Source organism: Oryctolagus cuniculus, chromosome 20 (assembly GCF_051225735.1).
Source record: "Oryctolagus cuniculus isolate XC-2025 breed Fujian yellow rabbit chromosome 20, ASM5122573v1, whole genome shotgun sequence".
Lineage (NCBI taxonomy): Eukaryota > Metazoa > Chordata > Mammalia > Lagomorpha > Leporidae > Oryctolagus > Oryctolagus cuniculus.
The window spans coordinates 50,219,831-50,238,258 of record NC_142886.1 but is presented as its reverse complement, the minus strand read 5'-3'; the positions used below and the strand labels follow the sequence as shown (position 1 = coordinate 50,238,258).

Here is an 18,428-nt window from a genome sequence, read left to right as displayed (position 1 = left end):
ACCAAGCAACAAAACCCAAACCCCAAAACCCCAAGCTCCTGGCCCTGGCATTCCACCCTGGCCGGCCCCGGCCACTGACCTCTGCTCCAGTGGCCCACTCTGCCAGAGCTGCCTCTCCTCTGCCCACGTGGTCCACGCAGGCTCCCGAGCAACGGGGCAAGGGGGCAAGGGTCAGCTTGACTTCCGGGAGCCCCAGCGAGCCGGCGTCACAGCCTCTGGGAACCGCACCGCGTGGCACTGGAGCTGTGAGGCACCGGAGCCCTGGAGCGCAGCATGGGGGTGGCACACAGGGTGGGGCCAGGGGCACCACCTCGCTGGGTGTCCCTCAGAAGGGCAAAGGACGGCCTGGGACCGCCACTCAACTTGCGCCCTTGCCCTCCGTGCTCAGACCTCCGGGCTGGGCAAGGGCGGGCCTTGACCCCAGGCGCAGTGCCCTCCACACTCCCGACCGCGGGCAGTCGCCACGCGGGCCGAGGCGCTGCAGTCACAGGTGCGAGCTCCCAGTGTCCCCGTGGGAGCCCGCCTGCCCTGCCTCACAGCCCCGTGCACTCCGTAGGGACGCGCGGGGCGCAGCTCTGCAGGACCAGCCCGTGTGCGTGTGCGCCCGCAGCCTCTGCCCTGATGGGCTGGGGGAGGCTCAGAGAGGAGCCGGGTCACACTGAGATGGGCAGAGGTGCGCCCGCCTGCCCATCTGGACAGGACTGCAGCCCTCCGGGAACCAGAAAGACCCCGCGGAGGCCCCCGGCCCCACGGCGGGGGGGATCCGGGTGGAAGGACCGGTCCACGAGGTGCGCTTCGGCTGAGCCCTCGGTGCCCCCTTCTGGGGGTCGACGTCGGGACCCCAGGCCCGGTGCCTGCCCAGGTCTGGAGAGCAGCCGGGGGACACCTGTTCCCTTCCCGGCTCTCCCCGCTTGCAAGCCACCTCCCTCTAGGCCCTGATTCCCCGGCGGCAGACCTGGGGGTCGTCGTAACGCCGGTGGCTGCGGAAAAGCCGGATCAAGAGTGTGTAGCCGACCCGCCCCGGGCGAATCCCAGGGAGCGGAGCTGCCGGGCCGCCGCCGGGCAGGAGCCGTCGGGAGCGCAACCTTCCAGGTGCGGAAAGCAGCCCAAGGTCGGAGGCTCCGGAACTGCGCTGGCGGGGGCGCCCGTGCGCGCGCCCAGGAGGCCCAGGGAGCCGCGGACCCAGCCTCTCTCGGCTGCGGCTCGGACGCCCCGCCCCCGGCGCCCCGCCCCGCCCCCGCCCGGGCCCCGCCCCCTGCGCGCCTTCAAGTTTCTCCGAAGTTTTCCGCGGGTCCCGCTGGGCGCCCCGCCCGCAGGCCGGTGACGTAACAATGGTGCAGCGCGGCGGCCAATGGGCGGCGGCGGGGGCGGGCGGCGCGGGCCAATGGCGGCGGCGGACGGTCCCGCGGTCCTACCCGGCCCGGGCCGCACTGCGCCGCCCGCCGCCCGCCGCGGGGGCCGGCACCGCCGCCCAGCGAGCCGGCCGCGGCGGCTCAGAGCGCGGCTGCGGCGGGCGCGGGCGGCGCCGGCTCCCTGCGCCCTGGGACCCCCGCGTGCCCGGCCGCGGCTCCGGCGGGGGAGAGGACGAGCACGCTCGGCCCGCGGTGAGCACCCCCATGCCCCGGGCCCCCGGCACACGCACGCGCAGGTGCAGCCCTCGCCGCGCCGGCCTCCCGCCCGAGGTCGGGCCAAGAGCGGACCCCGCGGCGCTGGCCTCCGCGGCCCAGCCCCCCGCGCGGAGCGAGCGCGGCCGTGACTCTGCCCAGTGACGTGGGGCGGCCGAACTTTACGTAACCCGCCCGGCGCCCCACGCGTGCCCACACCGCGAGCCTGCGGGGCGCGAGGCCCAGGCCCCGGGAGGGGCTGTCGCTCGGCGCCAGGCACGGCACCCCGTGTGCGTGCGGCCGCCGCCCCCCCCCTCCGTGACCGGGACTCACCCTTGGGAGAAGGCCGGGGCCAGGGGTCAGAGCCGCGGGCGCGGGCCGGGCTCCCCCGTGACTAGGGACTGACCTTGGGCCAGCGTGCCCCGGGCTGGGCATTGCGATGGCAGCGCCGGCCCTCCCGGGTGGCCTCACCCTGCCTCCCCCTCCAAGGAGCTGGCCGTGCGGGCGGGGCGCACGGCCAGCGGTCGCCCACCGCCCCGCCTCGTTACAGATGCAGACGCGGAGGGTCGGTGAGAGAAAGTGACCCCCTGCAGCCACAGCCCGAGAGCCAGGTGGGTGCGGGCGCGGCTCCCGCTGGGGCTCCCGCGGGGGGCCAGAGGGCGGGGTGGGGAGGGGTGTGAGGTGGCCCTGGCCCGCTCTCCTGGCCCCGCCTGGCCTTGGCTGGACAGGCCCGGCGCAGGTGGGGCAGGCGCTGGCGCAGGCTCCCCGAGCTGGGCAGGGCAGGGCCCGAGCGCGGGAGATCAGGTGCGGCTCGATCCAGGAAGCCCGCAGAGGGTGCAGGTGCGGGGGTCCCAGGCTCACCTCGCCCCCTCCCCTGATCCCGCAGGTCTGTGCGCTGTCGTCGTCAGGAAGCCCATGCCTTGAGGCCACCGGCATGCCGTGGGACACGCGGCGGCCCGGGGGCGGCGCGGACGGCGGGCCCGAGGGCGCGGGGGCGGCGCGCTCCCGGGCGCAGAAGCAGTGCCGGAAGTCGGCGTTCGCCTTCTACCAGGCGGTGCGGGACCTCCTGCCCGTGTGGCTGCTGGAGGACATGCGAGCCAGCGAGGCCTTCCACTGGGACGAGCGCGGGCGCGCCGCCGCCTACTCGCCGTCCGAGGCGCTGCTCTACGCGCTGGTGCACGACCACCAGGCCTACGCGCACTACCTGCTGGCCACGTTCCCGCGGCGCGCGCTGGCGACGCCCAGCGCCGGCTTCCGCTGCTGCGCGGCGCCCGGGCCGCACGTGGCGCTGGCCGTGCGCTACAACCGCGTGGGCATCCTGCGCCGCATCCTGCGCACCGTGCGCGACTTCCCGGCCGAGGAGCGCGCCCGCGTGCTGGACCGGCGCGGCTGCAGCCGCGTGGAAGGCGGCGGCACGTCGCTGCACGTGGCCTGCGAGCTGGCGCGGCCCGAGTGCCTCTTCCTGCTGCTGGGCCACGGTGCCTCGCCCGGCCTGCGCGACGGCGGCGGCCTCACGCCCCTGGAGCTGCTGCTGCGCCAGCTGGGCCGCGACGCGGGGCCCGCGCCCGCCGCCGGGGCTCCGGCCTCGGCGCCCGGGGAGCCGCGCCAGCGCCGCCTGCTGCTGCTCGAGCTGCTGGCGCTCTACACCCCCGCGGGCGCCGCCGGCCCTGCGCGCCGCGAGCTGCTGGGCGACCGGCCGCGCTGGCAGCGGCTGCTGGGCGAGGACAAGTTCCAGTGGCTGGCGGGGCTGGCGCCGCCGTCCCTGTTCGCGCGGGCCATGCAGGTGCTGGTCACCGCCATCTCGCCGGGCCGCTTCCCCGAGGCGCTGGATGAGCTGCCGCTGCCGCCCTTCCTGCAGCCCCTGGACCTCACGGGCAAGGGCTAGCCGCGGGGCCCGGCCGGCCGAGCTGGGGCCGAAGCTGGTTTTCGAAGCGTGTACCCGGCACTTGACATACACTGATCTCGCAGAGTCCGCCTCGTGTCTTGCGTGGTGTGGGTGCGGGGGGGTCCTGGCCTCAGAGCTGGGGGCCGGCCGCCCGGTTCTCCGAGAGCCCAGGGCTGACAGCTGAGCAGCAGCCGGGCAGGTGCAGCGCGGGGACAGCGTGTGCAGAGGCCTGGGGGCCAAGGGAACGGGCCTCCCGCGCAGTCAGCACTTCGGGCCTTGTAAGCGCCCAGCTGGGGCTTGGACTGGGTCCTGCGGGCTGAGCAGGCCTGCCGGGGCCGGGGCTGGGGCCGGGCCTCCTTGGCTCCCCACCCAGGCCTGCACCTGTCCCTCTTGCCCGCCTTGGCTCTACCCACCTGACCCGCCGGCGGCAGATCCCGCTGGCCCCGGGCCCGGCCCCTCGGTGGAGCTCGGTCGGGCCCTGGGCCGGGCTCCCTGGCCTGCCGCGGTGGGCTTCTGCAGAAGGTTCTGGCAGTGGCGACTTGATGTGAGGGGAACTCACTCAGCCTGCACAGGGCTGGGGGCTGGGTGTCCTGCCGCGCGCGGCCCGGGGTGGCAGCGGGAAGATGGGGGCTCTGGACCTGCCTGGGCCTCGGTTTCCCCATCTCTTCAAGGGGTTTTGGGCAGTTTGTACAGGGAGTGGTGGGTGGGCGCGCAGCTCCCGACTGTAGGTGGGGGAGCCCCCTTCCCCCCACCCGCGTGTGCGCCCCCCAGCTGGCACTTGGGGAGGGGATACCAACATCATTCTGAGCCCCAGACTGGGGCACTGGGGGCTGCCTTGGGTGGGCATTTGGCTCTTTGGAGGCGGTGGCGAGACCAGTGGCTCCTGGGGGCTCGCCGGGCCAGCCACGCGGAGTTTGTGGGGCCTGGAAGCTCCAGCAGGTTCTGTCTACAAACCAGGCAGGTACCGGGGACCCAGGCCGGACCCTTACCTCTCTGGTCAGCCCACCTAGGGCGGGTCACCCATACTCCCTTGGTGACAGCCTTGACTGCCAGCCGCTTTAGTGGAACGCAGGCCGGCAGGCCCTTGGAAGGGGACGCCACAGCAACCTGGGCGCCGCTGGCGGGTCACGGGCCCAGCCTGGGCAGGTGCAGGGCGAGGTCTGTGGCCCAGCGGGTATCTAGGGGGTATCTTGGTTGGGTGGCCAGCAAGCAGCTCGGGTGACTGAGTCGGAGCTGTGGGGCGTGCTCCATCATCCCCCTGTGACCTTGCAGAGGTGGGTGGGAGGGCGGGAGAGCAGCTGGGCGTCAGCCTGAGTCATCCCTTTGGGTGGTGAGATGCAGACGGGGCGGGGGGTGAGAGGAAGCTGAGGCCCAGAGGGGCAGAGCCCAGGCCAGCGCCCCCGTCTAGCCGCAGAGTGGGGCCCGATTGCTGGCGTGGGTCCTGCAGGGTCTCAGGGCGCGTCTGGCTTGGGGCCCCCTCCTGCGCTGGTGTGTGCAGAGGGCCCGGGGAATGGTGCTGGGCAGATAAGCTGAGCAAGGCCTTATCTGTGGCTGCTTCTGGCCAGACCAGGGTTTGGTTTACGGGCCCTGGGCCCTCTGCCCCCGGAAGCCCGGTGGGGGCTAGCTGCGCCTAGTCACTTTATGGACCCAGGTGTCCTCCCACGGAAAGCAACTCGCGTGGGGGGCTCAGGCAGCGCTGGTGGCTTCTCCAAGTCCATCCCTGCCCTGAGCAAGCCACCTCCTCCGGCCAGAACACGTTGGCACTCTTGTTCAGTCTGAATTTCATTGCTCTAAGGAGAGCTGACTAACTGAGGTCAGTTCTGTCTCTCCCCGTGCTCACCCCAACCCTGGCTGAGATCAGGGGCCACGACCTCTGACCCCAGATGCCTGCGAGGGAGGACAGTGACGGCTGGGCCCTTGGGGCACAGCACCCGCTCGCCACCCCCCGCCTCTGTTCCCAAGGCGTCTGGAGACCTCACGTGAGCCCATGCGTGCTGTGGCAGCGGGAGGTGGCCATGCAGACAGGCACCGAGGCCCGCTCCCCTGGGCCCTGGTGACTCCATGGGCTGGCCTGGCTCTGGCTCACGCCGGGTCACTGGGCCTCCAGGGTGTGCTAGCGTCATCCAGGGATGACCTTGATCTTCCGACTGATTTCCCTTCCCTCCTGGTTTCTTCAAGTCTAGAACACTGTGTATTGAGGAGGGTTTCCCAAGTTACCTCAAATCCTGTTTGGAACAAGGAGACTCCCCAGAAGCCCTGGAACACAAGGTCTCGGGAAGACTGCACCACCCTCTGCAGTTTACAAACCGCAAGGCGGACGTGTCACGGCAAGTGTCGGCACCTACAGACCAATAAAGGCAGGCAGTGCGGTGTCTTCAGCAATTTCTTTTTTAAAGATTTATTTCTTGAGTTACACTCAGAGAGGCAGAGAGAGAGGCCTTCCATCTGCTGGTTCACTCCCCAGTTGGCTGCAATGGCTGGAGCTGTGCCGATCCGAAGCCAGGAGCCAGGAGCCTCTTCCTGGTCTCCCACACGGGTGCAGGGGCCCAAGCACTTGGGCCATCTTCCACTGCTTTCCCAGGCCACAGCGGAGAGCTGGATTGGAAGTGGAGCAGCCAGGACTTGAACCAGTGCCCATATGGGATGCCAGCACTGCAGGTGGTGGCTTCACCGCTACACCACAGCGCCAGCCCTCTTCATTTTTGAAAAAAGAAAAAAAAAATCTGAGAAACAGTGACAGGCATCATCCACCCGCTGGTCACGCCCCAAATGGCCCCAACAGCCAGGGCAGCGCCAGGCTGAGGCAGGAGCCAGGGCTGCATCCGGGTCTCCCACGCTCGGCTCAGCATCCCCGCCTCCCTCCCGAGTGCATCAGCAGGAAACAGGATTGACAGCGTGGAGTGGCTGGGACTGGAACCAGGGGCGCCCGTAGGGGACGCAGGTGTCCCAAGTGGTGGCTCCACCTGCTGCACCTCCTCGGTGGTTTTTAAAAAATTAACTTCTGCTTATAAAATTCCAGCTCGTGGTAGAATGCTTGGATTGTGTAGAGGTGCAGGGTGGGGCGTGGTGGGGCCCCCGCGGAGACGTGGTCCTGCCCCAAATGCTCGGGGGGGGGGAGGGGCTGGCTAGCTGCTGTCCCCCATGGGTTCTCTTTCCAGTGCTCTGCACACCCAGTGCTCACTTTTGCACACACACAGTCAGGTCACTTGTCTGATTTGGTATTCTAACCTCACTGTAGATAAGCACTTGCCCATACGGTGAGGTACTTTGTAAATACGATTTTTAAAAGTGTTTGGTGTTTGTGTAGTTAAGTGTGGATGCCACAAAGAGTTAACGTTAGAGAGAACTGAAGTTTTAAAAGGTAAGCTTTTGTTTTTGGAGTAAATAATACATCTACATGGCACAAAATCTAAGATACAAAAAGGTACAAACTGCAGGCAGCGAACCTCCCCCCACCCCCGCACTTGGGGACATTCTGGAGCCAGTGCGTGGGCAGAGCAGACCCCGGGGGGGTGGGGGGTGGGCGGAGCTCTGCTCCCACACCCCTGCTTTGTAACAGCTGCAGAGGGGTGGGTGCCGGCCCCTGCCCCGCCTTGGGCTCTGTGTAAGTGGGGCCCGTCCCCCGGGGTCTCGCTGTCCACACTGGGGTCCTCCTGCTGGCTTCTATCGCATTTCTGGCAGAAATTTCCTTTTATCAGTTTTGGACAGCATTTTTACATTTTGAGGAAACCCACTCCATGTACTTGTTTTCTCCATGGGTCTGCTTCTGAGATGGAAATCAGAAATCCGTGTCACTTCCCCAGGTCCTAGGATTCTTTTTTTTTTTTTTTTTTTTTTAAGGTTTATTTATTTATTTGAAAGTCAGAATTACACAGAGAGAGAAGGAGAGTCAGAGAGAGAGAGAGAGAGGTCTTCTATCCGCTGGTTCACTCCCCAGTTGGCCGCAATGGTAGGAAGCTGTGCCAATCCAAAGCCGGGAGCCAGGAGCTTCCGCTGGGTCTCCCACACAGGTGCAGGGCCCGAGGACTTGGACCATCTTCTATGGTTTTCCCAGACCACAGCGGAGAGCTGGATCAGAGGAGCAGCGGGACTTGAAAGGGCACCCATACGGGATGCCGGCACTGGAGGCGGCAGCCTTATCCACTACGTCGCGGCGCCGCCCCGGTTTATTGCGTTTACAATTGCTGCACCCACAGCCGCCCCTCCCACGTCGGTGATGGGCCTTGGCCTGCGGGGCTGTACTCCCGCCTCATCCCTCCGGGCAGTGCTCAGCTGCTGCTTTACCCAGGATGGACGCGGGCCAGGCCTCCAGCACAGCGACCCTCCTGCCCCCCGGCCTCGACCGACCCCTGAGCCTCACGGGGCACCCTGGCTGCATGTCTGGGAGCTCTGGGCGGTGTGGGCTTGACATTACTTTGTAAATCCCTGTCTCCCCTCAAATAAAAACATCCCCACGGGGAGTGTGACTGAAATGGAGTTAAACCTGTGTGTGCCTTTGACGTCCACAGCACCGCCACGTCACAGGGTCTGTTTCCTGTCCACGCTGCTTCCTAGGACGTCGTGTGTCCCGCTCCAGGGCTGGGCGAGAGGCCTCTGTCACGTGCTGGTTTCCACCGGGCCTGCCCCAGCCCCCCCTGCTCGGGGCTTTGCCCTGGGGTGGCCATCACCCAGGACAGCCAGCTGGGCAGCCTGGGGCACGGTTCCACCCAGCCCTCTCCACGAGAAGAGGCCGTGGCGCTCCCTGGGCAGCTCTGGCCAGCACATGCGGGACGCCGCCCTGGCTGTCTGCTCAAGCATCAGACGGACCCGGATTGGAAAAAGTCTAGTTTATTGCACTGTCTCAAAGCACAACTAAACGTTAGAAATGGTACAAAGCACTGAAGCTGACAGCTGTTCCAAAGACCAACTACGCTTGGGTAGAATTGCACTGGGGTCCCGGGGCGGAGGAGAGCTTTGCCATCTCGAGGAGCCGGGCAAGGCACACGCGTGCAGGAGGCGCAGCCAGCGCTGCGGCAGCCTCTGCCGTCACCAGACTTAAAAAGGATTCTACAAAAGGGAAGTGTGGTGCCACCTGGGCGCGGGGCGTCGTGTCCCCTCTGGGAAGCAGGCAGCCCATCCGGACACGCCGCCGCCCTCCGCCTGTGCCCAGGGCTCCCTGACAGTCAGCAGGACACGGGCACTGAGCCGGGGCCTGCCAGGGAGGGCTCTGTGGGAAGGGCAGTGGCTCAGGCGGGGCCGGGCCAGTCCTGCAGCTCAGGGGCGGAGCCGGGGCAGGCACTGGGGGCAGGCTGCTCAGGTGCCGCCCGAAAGCCCGCGGCAGGCGTGGGCGGCCCTCGGAGCTGGCGGCACGCCCCAGCGAGCCGGGGGTGCGCGGGCACGGCCACGCTCCAAAGCCGCAGCAGAGGACAGGACGGGCTCACTGTCCATCCCGGCGAGTCGTGGAGGGCAGGAGGCCCCACAACTTTCAGCAGATGCATTTCTCTTCTAAATCTGTAAGCTCCGATTTCAAATGAGGTATCTCATGAAGGTTTGTAAAACAACAAACAAGGCAGTCATCAGTGGATGTGTCCTCTGGGGATGCGCCTGGTCCCCCAGCAAACATCCCAGACTGGTCAGCTCCGTCGGCTGAGCTCCTGTGGACCCTGCGGACACACACGCACACTTCCGGGTCCCATCAGCATCCACTGGCCTTCGCTGGAGGGAAGCGCCGCCTGGGGTGGGCAGCAAGGGTGTGGCATCGCGTGTGCATGTGTGTGCGCATGTGCACACCTGCGCTCCCCACCCTGCCTGCTGCGTGTCGCACAGACCAGGAGGCGAGGGGGGACCTGGTCCCCAAGTGCTCTAACCCGGGGCTGCTCACGGATGTGTGTGCGCTCTGGGCTGACTCACTCTGTCTCCCACGGAGGGGACCCAGCCGTGCTGATGAGAACAGGAGTGCAGCACACAGAGGCTGGAGTGCATGCAACTGGGCGGCAGCCACTGCCCTACTCGGAGACGACCTTGCAAGAGGTCACCCGCAGCTCTGGGCGCTCGGCCAAGGCTGTGGGCTCTGGAAGGAGACGGAGACAAACGTGGATGAAAGGAAGCGTGGGCTGTCCAGCCCGGCCGGACGCGTGACAGCAGTCAAGGAGTCACGTCCATCAACAGCGTGCGCCCGTGGCCTGGGCTTTCAGATGACCTCCCACTCCTCCTCCAGCTCCTCGGGGTGGGGGGCGGCCGCCTGCCCGCTCTTCTGGGCGCCGTGCGAGTGGCTGAATGTCTTCGTCAGCCGCTGCAGGAGGCAGCCGGGGGGCCCCACTGCCCAGAGCTCATCTGACGAGGTCACTGCGGGGACAAGAGTCGGCACACTGGTCAGTCACACAGCCTGGGCCAGAGGAAGGCACACAGTGTCTGGAGCCTGGATGAGCCACGTGCCCCTCTTGGCTGCATTTCCTCAGTGTTAACGCGGGGACATGGCAGCCGGTCCTTCTCTCAGGGGACTGCAGGGCCGGGTGCGCCCTCTTTTAGAGATCCCTCTCCAAGGCCCACGGGAGCCCCGAGGCCGCCTCAGGCCTGCTGAGCCCACCCCACCAGGGCACCTGCCTGTGACACACGCCATGTTTCCGGGGATTTTCTTCCAGTAGTCTCCAGCGGGGTTTTTGTCTGTGATGCCATAGCGCCGGGCAAGGTCGCCGTTTGGACAGCGGGCCCACACGGTCCTGGTGCTCAGGGCCAGCTGACAGGCCTGCAGCCCTGTGGGCACACGGGGGTCCTGCTCAGCTCTTGGGAGTGGGTGATGCAGCACCCCTTCCCACGGGCTGCCCTCTGAGGACCCTGCAGTCCCCCTCCCGCAGAGCCAGCCAAGCCAAGAGAGCCTGAGGCCCAGGGACAGAGGGTCTCACCCCACAGAAGCACGTGTGACATGGCCTGGACTCAGCCCGCAAGGATCACGCTTCAGAGGCTTGTCTGCGTGGCCTGGGACATGGAATGGCAGCGCCACCAGCTCCCCCAGACCCAGGCCATGCAGAGAAAGGGGGACGCTGGCTGGTTCACGCGGGCTCTCCCCTACCTGGCACGTGCTCCCAGTCGGTGCCCACAGGCATCTCCTCGGTGATGCCCACGCGGACGTGCACGTTCCATCGGCTGTCGAGTGCCCACAGCATCTGGTCGTTGGGGCTGGAATGGACGCTGACCAGGGTGACCCCAGCAGGCTGGAGGCAGGAAAGGACATTCCTTAGGAGAGGGCGGTGTGGGGTGGGAGAGGACGGACGGGAGGTTTGGAGAGCAGTGGACATGCCAGAAACCACAGACAGCACAAGGGGAGAAAGGCGGTCCAACCAGAAACCCGATGGAGACACGCCCCACACAGGCGGGGGAAGGCAGGCGGGGCGGGACCCTCGGCCAGGTGGGACAGCACAGGAGGGTGCTGCCTGGACACCCAAGCCCCGCCCCCCCAGCCCCTCTGGAGAGGCTGCCTGGCCAGGCTCAGTCGGGCCCTGACACTCAGCAGGATGACGTGCCTGGAGGTGGCGGGAACCAGGAGGGGGCCGGCCTACAGTGAGCGCACCAGGCTCCTTAGCAGCTTGGCTGCACTTGGCGTCTGCTGGCCCCCGGCCACCCTGCACAGGACGAGAAGTCCCTTCAATGGCCAGCTCCCGCTGTCCCAGCACTGAACAGCCCTCAGCCAGTGAGGCCCCTGTGAGCCCCTGGAGCTGCCTGGGCCTGAGCAGACGCCGGGGACCGAGGCCCAGGTGTCCGAGTGGCCCCTCGGCGCTGACGCTGCCTTCATCTTACCCCTGCCATGCGGCTCACCTTGAACAGACGGGCCCCCGCCCCCAGACCTGTCCACTGCAGGGCTGCTCGGGGACCCCGTGCCTGGAGCCACAGGGTCATTCACTCAGCAAACACAGCGCCTTCCATGGGCGCCGCGCTGGGCGCTGGGGACACCTCGGCTGTGCAGACACTTGTCCCTGCCCTCAGGGAGCTGTAGTTCTACCGGGAGTGTGGGGCGTGGCCTGACAAACCAGCGGAGGGTGTGAGGGATGGGTGGTCTGCTGGGCCCCTGACCCTGACCCCGGATGCAGGGGGCAGAGGGCCTGCGGACAGCGAGGAAGTGCAGAGGATGGGCTGACAGGCCTGGAGCAAGGCCCGGAGGCGCGGGCCGGCTCCAGGAAGCAGGGCCAGTGGGTCAGAGGGGCAGTGGGGCCGCGGGCTATGTGAGGAGGGGTGATGTCACTCTGAGCGAGCGGGGAGGCGGCTTGGGAACGAGAGCTGTCATCAGCCCAGCCCTGGTTGCAGTGACGGCAGGCTGTGGCAGGTGGGGGGCACAGAGCACCACTCCCGAAGGTGAGGCAGTAACCTAGGGGTGGGTGTCGAGTCCTCTGTGGAGGCTGATGGGACAGATGTCAAGGGCCCAGGGAAGGACCCTGGGGTGGGGCTGCTCTGGGCGGCTGTGGGTCCTTTCAGAGCGGGTGCCAGGAGCAGGTTATGGCCTGTACAGCCTGGCTGATGGCTCCCATGAGCACACACAGCAGCTGAACCAGGGCAGGCCAAGACTGGGCCAGGCCTTGGACGAGACAAGCTGGTGTTCAAGAGGCAAAACCACACACTTGAAAAGGTGGCAGACTGGGGCTCTCCCGCACTGTTCTCTGGCTGGCAGTGGGGTGGACAGCCTGCCCCTTGCCCAGGACTGCCCTGGGATAACGTCTGCTGGGGCTTCCAGTGCAGGGTGGCCTGGCATCGGTCAGGGCTCTTCTCTGACTGGGTCAGAAATGAAAAAATCCACTGGGCCTTGGAGCAAATGACTTCCTGTACTTGCTCTGTGGAAGGCAAGCTGATTCTGAGGGGTCCGCAGTTCCAGTGGGAGACAGTGCAGGCTGCTGCGGGCTGGGAATTCTTCCCTGGGGTCAGAGACTGAGCAGCGGCGGGGCCGCGCAGCCCTCGTCACCGTGGCTTGAGTGACCCGCAGCCCCAGTGTACCCTGGCTACTGTGCCAGGAACTCAAGATTGCTTGTCACTGTCTCTGGATTGGCTCTCTCGTTTGGTGGCCACGGTTTGCTTTCTCAAAAAGCATCGATGGCAGCGCTATAGCACACAATTAGCATTCATTCTTCTTGGTTTTGTTCTGAAGGGAAGCGAGCCTGGGGCCCTCTTGTCTATTAGCTGGGCTGAACGTACGGGGCCGCTCTGACTTCTGGTTCAGACCAGAAAGCCAGGAGCTAAACAAACCCTCACCTAAGCACAGACCCCAGACACCGAAGCTTCTGGGCAGGGCAGGCACCCTCAGGGCCAGGCGGCTCCCCCACTCATAGGAGCCGTCCCTCAGAAGAGAGGCATTCCACAGTGGGGGAGGCGGCCTAGTGAGTGACCCTGGGCAGGGCTCTCCTGCTCTGGGTCCAGTGAGGGTGGTCCCACTACCTCGTGAGTCCGCCGCTCAGTGTCACCGATGGCAAACTTTAGTTCTGTGTATTTTACCACAACTGAAAGAGAACAGAAATGCCTCTGTTGTGACGACGACTGCACCACAGCTGCACAGGAGCTGTCTGGGGAGAGGCCTGGGGAAAGGCACCCAGGGCCTCTCCACCACCTTAGACATGCACACGAAGCCACAGTGATCTCAGTAAAAACTCAGTAAGAAAAACATTGCCAATATAAAGTTTGGACTTACTGGTATTCAAAACTCTGTAATAATGAAAAAAGGGAATGAAGGACACAACTTGTAAAATGCAGTAAGTAAGGAATTTAAAATTTAAAGATAAACCTAATTTTCTTTAAAGGAAATGCTAAACAGTTAGCACTGGTGAGCTGAGAGCGACAGCCACACACAGGAGGGGACAGGCTGCAGTGTGGGTGCTGGGGAGGGAACCCATCAGCTGCCTAGATTCCTGGAGATCAAGGGGGCTGCTTCCACAGACCTCCTGGGGTGGCAACCGGCTCTAACTCTGTGCTGTCAAGAGCCTCCAGGAGGGGTGCGCTGTGGGGCAGTGGATCAAGCCGCTGCCCGCAGTGCCGGCATCCCATGTGGCTGTCCCACTTCCAATCCAGCTCTCTGCTGTGGCCTGGGAAAGCAGCAGAAGATGGACCAATTCCTTGGCCCCTGCACCCACATGGGAGACCCGGAAGCTCCTGGCTCTTGGCTTCGGATTGCTGCAGCTCTGGCTGTTGCAACCATCTGGGGAGTGAACCAGTGGGTGGAAGACCTCTCTACCTCTCTCTCTCTCTCTGCCTCTCTGTAACTCTGCCTTTCAAATAAATAGATCTTTAAATTGAACAAGAAAGACTGCACTTTCTTTATTCCAAGCTTCCAGTACTGCAGAGTAAACTATCACTCTTTTCCATTATCAAGAGACACAGGCTGGCGTCGCAGGTTCTAGTCCCAGTTGGGGTGCCGGATTCTGTCCCGGTTGCCCCTCTTCCAGGCTAGCTCTCTGCTGTGGCCCGGGAAGGCAGTGGAGGATGGCCCAAGTGCTTGGGCCCTGCACCCCATGGGAGTCCAGGAGAAGCACCTGGCTCCTGGCTTTGGAATGGCGCAGCGCTGGCTGCAGTGGCCATTTGGGGGGTGAACCAACGGCAAAGGAAGACCTTTGTCTCTCTCTCTCTCACTGTCTAACTCTGCCTGTCAAAAAAAATAAATAAATAAAAAGAAAAAATAAGAGAGACATAAAGGGGGCCAGTGCTGTGGTGTAGCACGTTAGGCTGCTACCTGAGGTGCTGGCATCCCATGTGGGCGCTGGTGTGAGTCCCGGCTGCTCCACTTCTGATCCAGCTCCCTGCTGATGCACCTGGGAAAGCACTGGAAGACGGGCCAAGTGCTTGGGCCCCCGCACCCACACTGGAGACTCAGGAAGCTCCCGGCTCCTGGCGTCGGTCTGGCCTAACTCCAGCTGTTGTGGCCATCTGGGGAATGAGCCACTGGGTGGAAGGTCCCTCTCTGTCTCCCCGTCACTCTCTGTAACTATTTTTAAGAAGACAGACACTAGGGCTCGGTGCTGTGGTGCCGACGGCTGAACTGCCGCTTGCTGGGATGCTCACACGGCGTCTGCGGTGCACCTGGGAGGGGTAAGTGATGCCCCGAGTACTTGGGTCCCTGCCACCACAAGGGAGACCTGGACGGAGTTCCCGACTCCTGGCTTTGGCCCGGCCCAGCCCAGCATCGTGGGAGAGAACCCGGGGGTGGACAGTCCTACTGCCCTTTCCATCCCTCTTTCTGTCTGCTTTTCAAATAAATAATCTTTCTAAAATGTATAAAAAGACTCTAGACGAGGTACTGAGATCCTGACTGGACATAAAGTGCCGGCTTCCAGGGGTGGGTTACCGCCAAATTGCAGAGCAGACCGTGCGGCAGAGTGCCGCCCCTGCTCCTGCCCCAGGCTCAGGCTAGGGGTCATCTGAATGGTCAGATACAGTGGAAACACGGCTTCCTTCTGATGCAGGAGCTGAACAGGACAGGGTGTTCCCTGGGACCAAGGCAAGCTTGTTTTTGAGTTAATACACAGTGCTTGTTAACTCTGACTCCAATATTCTCCTCTAGAACATTCCAGGAAGAATTCCTTCTGGGCACAGCCACCAGATTAGAGTGGTGTTCCACCCTTCCTTGGAGCCAGGATTCTGCTAACACGGACCCTGTAAAGACCACCGTGGCTGCCTCCTGGGCACCTCTGCTGGCCTCACTCACCGGACTATTCTCACTGTCCTTGTCCCACCTTTTTTGACCAAGAACAAGCCCCCAGTGCAGGACTGTGCCTCCCGTGCCCTGGTGCACAGGGGCTTCTTTGTGTCTGCTCATTCAGCGAGGGCATGCTCTCTACACCGCTTCTGCCAGCCCCTAGCTGCTGCCCCAGCCCAACTACCCTCCCAGGGCCACCAGAACCATCTGCTGCTGCCCGAGTGCCCATCCACCAGGCCAAAATAGCCTCCGACTCAGGCCCCGCTCCTGTCTCTGCACCCGCATGCTGCAGCCTGGGTAACTCAGGGAGCATGCCACGCCCTTCAGAGCTGCAGGTGCCGTGGGGTTCCAGTCACTGCTCAAGCAGCACTGAGTGTTGTCCCACAGCAAGGCCAGCCGCAAGGCACGCAAACCACCAGCTCCAGGCTCGGAGAGAACGCTGCCCGTCACGAACACCACCAACAGGAAACTCCGGCTTCTCAGTGTCTGAAGGGTTCATGGTGATTACTAGGGCTGAAATGGACCCAGGACACTGGCTAAGCCCAGCTCCTGCTTCCTCTGCATGAGAAAACTGACAACAGCCCAGGCTAGTGCTGACTCTAGAACTTGGTTATTTTTTTTTTTTTTTTTTTTTTTTTTTTATTGACAGGCAGAGTGGACAGTGAGAGAGAGAGACAGAGAGAAAGGCCTTCCTTTGTCGTTGCTTCACCCTCCAATGGCCGCCGCGGCCGGCGCGCTGCGGCCGGCGCACCGCGCTGATCCAATGGCAGGAGCCAGGAGCCAGGTGCTTTTCCTGGTCTCCCATGGGGTGCAGGGCCCAAGCACCTGGGCCATCCTCCACTGCACTCCCGGGCCACAGCAGAGGGCTGGCCTGGAAGAGGGGCAACCGGGACAGAATCCGGCGCCCCGACCGGGACTAGAACCCGGTGTGCCGGCGCCGCAAGGTGGAGGATTAGCCTAGTGAGCCGCGGCGCCGGCCAGAACTTGGTTATTGAGCTCAGACCAGAGTTCTTCAAGCCTTGCTGCTTGTGACACTGGCATCCCATACGGTGCCCGTCTGAGTGCTGGCTGCTCCACTTCCGATCCAGCTCCCTGCTAGCGCTGAAGGCAGTGGAAGATGGCCCGAGTGCTTGGGCCCCTGCACCCACGTGGGAGACCAGGATGGAGTTCCTTGCTCTTTCCTTCAGCCTGGCCCAGATCTGGCTTTTGCAGACATTTGGAGAGTGAACCAGTGGATGAAAGGTCTACTGTCTTCCCTTCTCTCTGTCACTTTGCCTTTCAAGGAAATAAATAATCTCCAGCCAAAATAAGGAGCTGGCTGTACACACACACACACACACATACACACACGATCACACACGTCTCAGCCAGAACATGTGAGCCCAGGCTGAGGTGGGTGCTCACGTACACACACAGCCATACACTTCTCTCAGCCAGGATGTGGTGGACCAGGCTAGAGGGGAAACACAGGGACAGTTCCTCAGCCACAGGGCATCTGGGCAGACCACACTGTGGACATCGGGGACCAGCGGCAGGCTGGTGGGACAGGCTCCAAAGCAGCAGCCACGTTCCCGGGAACAACTCTAACGCGGCGTCAGCAACCACGCTCTCCAGACTGGGGCTTCCGGTCCCGCGGCCCCTCCGCGTTTCGCACTGGTCGCATCCTGAACGCTCTTCCCGCGAGGGGCCAGGTCGCTGAGCATCCCTGAGGCTGCAGCCCTTTCTGGGGCCTGCACTTGTAACTTTCTGTCAGTCTGCTCAGTGTTTTCCCTGCGGTAGACCCGGTCCTTTCTAGCTTCAAACAAGCTCGGGACAGACAGCGCCGTTAGCAGACCCACACTTAAGGTCTATTAAAATCTCTGCGGAGGCTGCTGCAACCGGCCACAGCATGACTTCATCCAGCGCAAAGCAACGTCTGCCAGCTGCACGGGGCTCAGCGAAGGGGAATACTCAGAGATGCGTCTCCTGGGCGCCCTCAGGCTCCCCGTGCTCAGCAGTGGCTGGAGACGCTGACCACGACCGCTCCTGCTCTCCACCCCTGCAGTTCCTGTCTCTCAAGCTGGTGGGGTGACCATGCAGTGCTCAGCATCGAGGCTCCGTGGCCCAGAGACCAGCCTCATCCCAATGGCACTCACCCCTAGGGACTCTCCATAGCTTATCCCAGGAAGCCACTTAAGGGAGGGCCAGGCTTGTAACTGCTCCTGTAGGTGGGCTTTGGGACTGGCCCCATAAGAGAAGATTTTACAACCATGAAACAGAAACAGGAACTTTCAGAAATAACGAAAGTGATCACAGGGGCTGGTGTTCTGGTATAGAGTTAAGCCACCATCTCACATGGGCACCAGTTTGAGTCCTGGATGCTTCACTTCCGATCCAGCTCTCTAATGTGCCTGGGAAAGCAGTGGAAGACACCCCAAGTGCTTGGGCCCCTGTACCCACGTGTGAGACGCAAATGAGCTCCTGGCTCCAGGCTTTGGCCTAGACCAGCCCTGGTTATTACGGCCATTTGGGGAATAAGCTAGGGGATGAGATATAGATCCATACATCTCTCCCTCCCTCTCCCTTCCTCTCTGTCACTCTACCTTTCAAATAAATAAATCTTTTAAAAACCCATGATCAGAAATAATCTGATAGAAAGGATGGAGGAGTAACGTTGAGAACATCTAGGAAGCAGGTTAAAAGCATAAGGAGACAGAAAATAGAGCAAAGAAGAGAAAGCAGAGGCTGAAGAGTCCACAATCAGGAAGAACCGCAGCAGGAGAGTGAGAAAGAAAGGAGGGCAGGGCAGCGGGCACTGCAGAGCAACGGGAGCGCAAGTCAGGCTCACGGCGCTCACCAGCACGTAGGCCGAACGTGGGCCCTCAGCAAGGTACACCACAGGTACCTATTCTTAGAACACCGGGAACAAAGAGATCATAACACATCCAGAGAGGGGGTCGGCTTTGTGGCATAGTTGGTAAAGCTGCCGCCTACAGTGCTGGCATCCCACATGGGCGCCGGTTCCAGTCCTGGCTGCTCTACTTCTGACCCAGCTCTCTGCTACAGCCTGGGAAAGCAGTGGAAGATGGCCTAAGTACTTGGGCCCCTGCACCCACGTGGGAGATCCAGAAGAAGCTCCTGGCTCTTGGCTTTGGATTGGAGCAGCTCCGGCTGTTGCGGCCATTTGGGGAGTGAACGAGCGGATGGAAGATTTCTTTCTTTTTTTAATTTTTAATTTTTTTGACAGAGTTAGTGAAGAGAGAGACAATGAGAAAGGTCTTCCTTCTGTTGGTTCACCCCCCAAATGGCTGCTACG

General features: G+C 63.4%; 2 protein-coding genes across 19 annotated transcripts in view; one reads left to right on the top strand and one right to left on the bottom strand.

The window, feature by feature from the left end:
• The first annotated feature begins 1,379 nt into the window (after positions 1 to 1,379).
• ANKRD9 (ankyrin repeat domain 9) lies at positions 1,380 to 7,965 on the top strand. Of its 2 annotated transcripts, XM_051834833.3 has the most exons (3): positions 1,434 to 1,604; positions 2,155 to 2,215; positions 2,491 to 7,965. In XM_051834833.3, the coding sequence occupies exon 3, from the start codon at positions 2,539 to 2,541 to the stop codon at positions 3,487 to 3,489; it is 951 nt and encodes a 316-aa protein (XP_051690793.1). In that variant the 5' UTR covers positions 1,434 to 1,604; positions 2,155 to 2,215; positions 2,491 to 2,538; the 3' UTR covers positions 3,490 to 7,965. The 2 variants fall into 2 exon arrangements, with proteins under 2 accessions (XP_051690792.1, XP_051690793.1); XM_051834832.3 differs by lacking the exon at positions 2,155 to 2,215 and having other exon boundaries at positions 1,380 to 1,604.
• TECPR2 (tectonin beta-propeller repeat containing 2) overlaps positions 7,305 to 18,428 on the bottom strand; it is a 121,239-nt gene continuing 110,115 nt past the window's right edge. For 15 of the 17 annotated variants that reach the window (XR_007915142.3, XM_051834821.3, XM_051834827.3 and 12 more), the window contains 3 exons: positions 10,538 to 10,679; positions 10,072 to 10,221; positions 7,305 to 9,813 (listed from right to left, as the gene is read on the bottom strand). Coding sequence is in view for 16 of the 17 variants with exons in the window: in XM_051834821.3 (XP_051690781.3) it covers positions 9,659 to 9,813; positions 10,072 to 10,221; positions 10,538 to 10,679 (447 nt within the window). In the remaining variant the exon portion in view is untranslated. The remainder of the gene's footprint in view (positions 9,814 to 10,071; positions 10,222 to 10,537; positions 10,680 to 18,428) is intronic. The other 2 variants (XM_051834824.3, XM_051834825.3) reach the window with 2 other exon arrangements.

Bases quoted from the DNA above. Each gene is read 5' to 3' on its own strand.
- ANKRD9 (XM_051834832.3), top strand. From the start codon at position 2,539: ATGCCGTGGGACACGCGGCGGCCCGGGGGCGGCGCGGACGGCGGGCCC.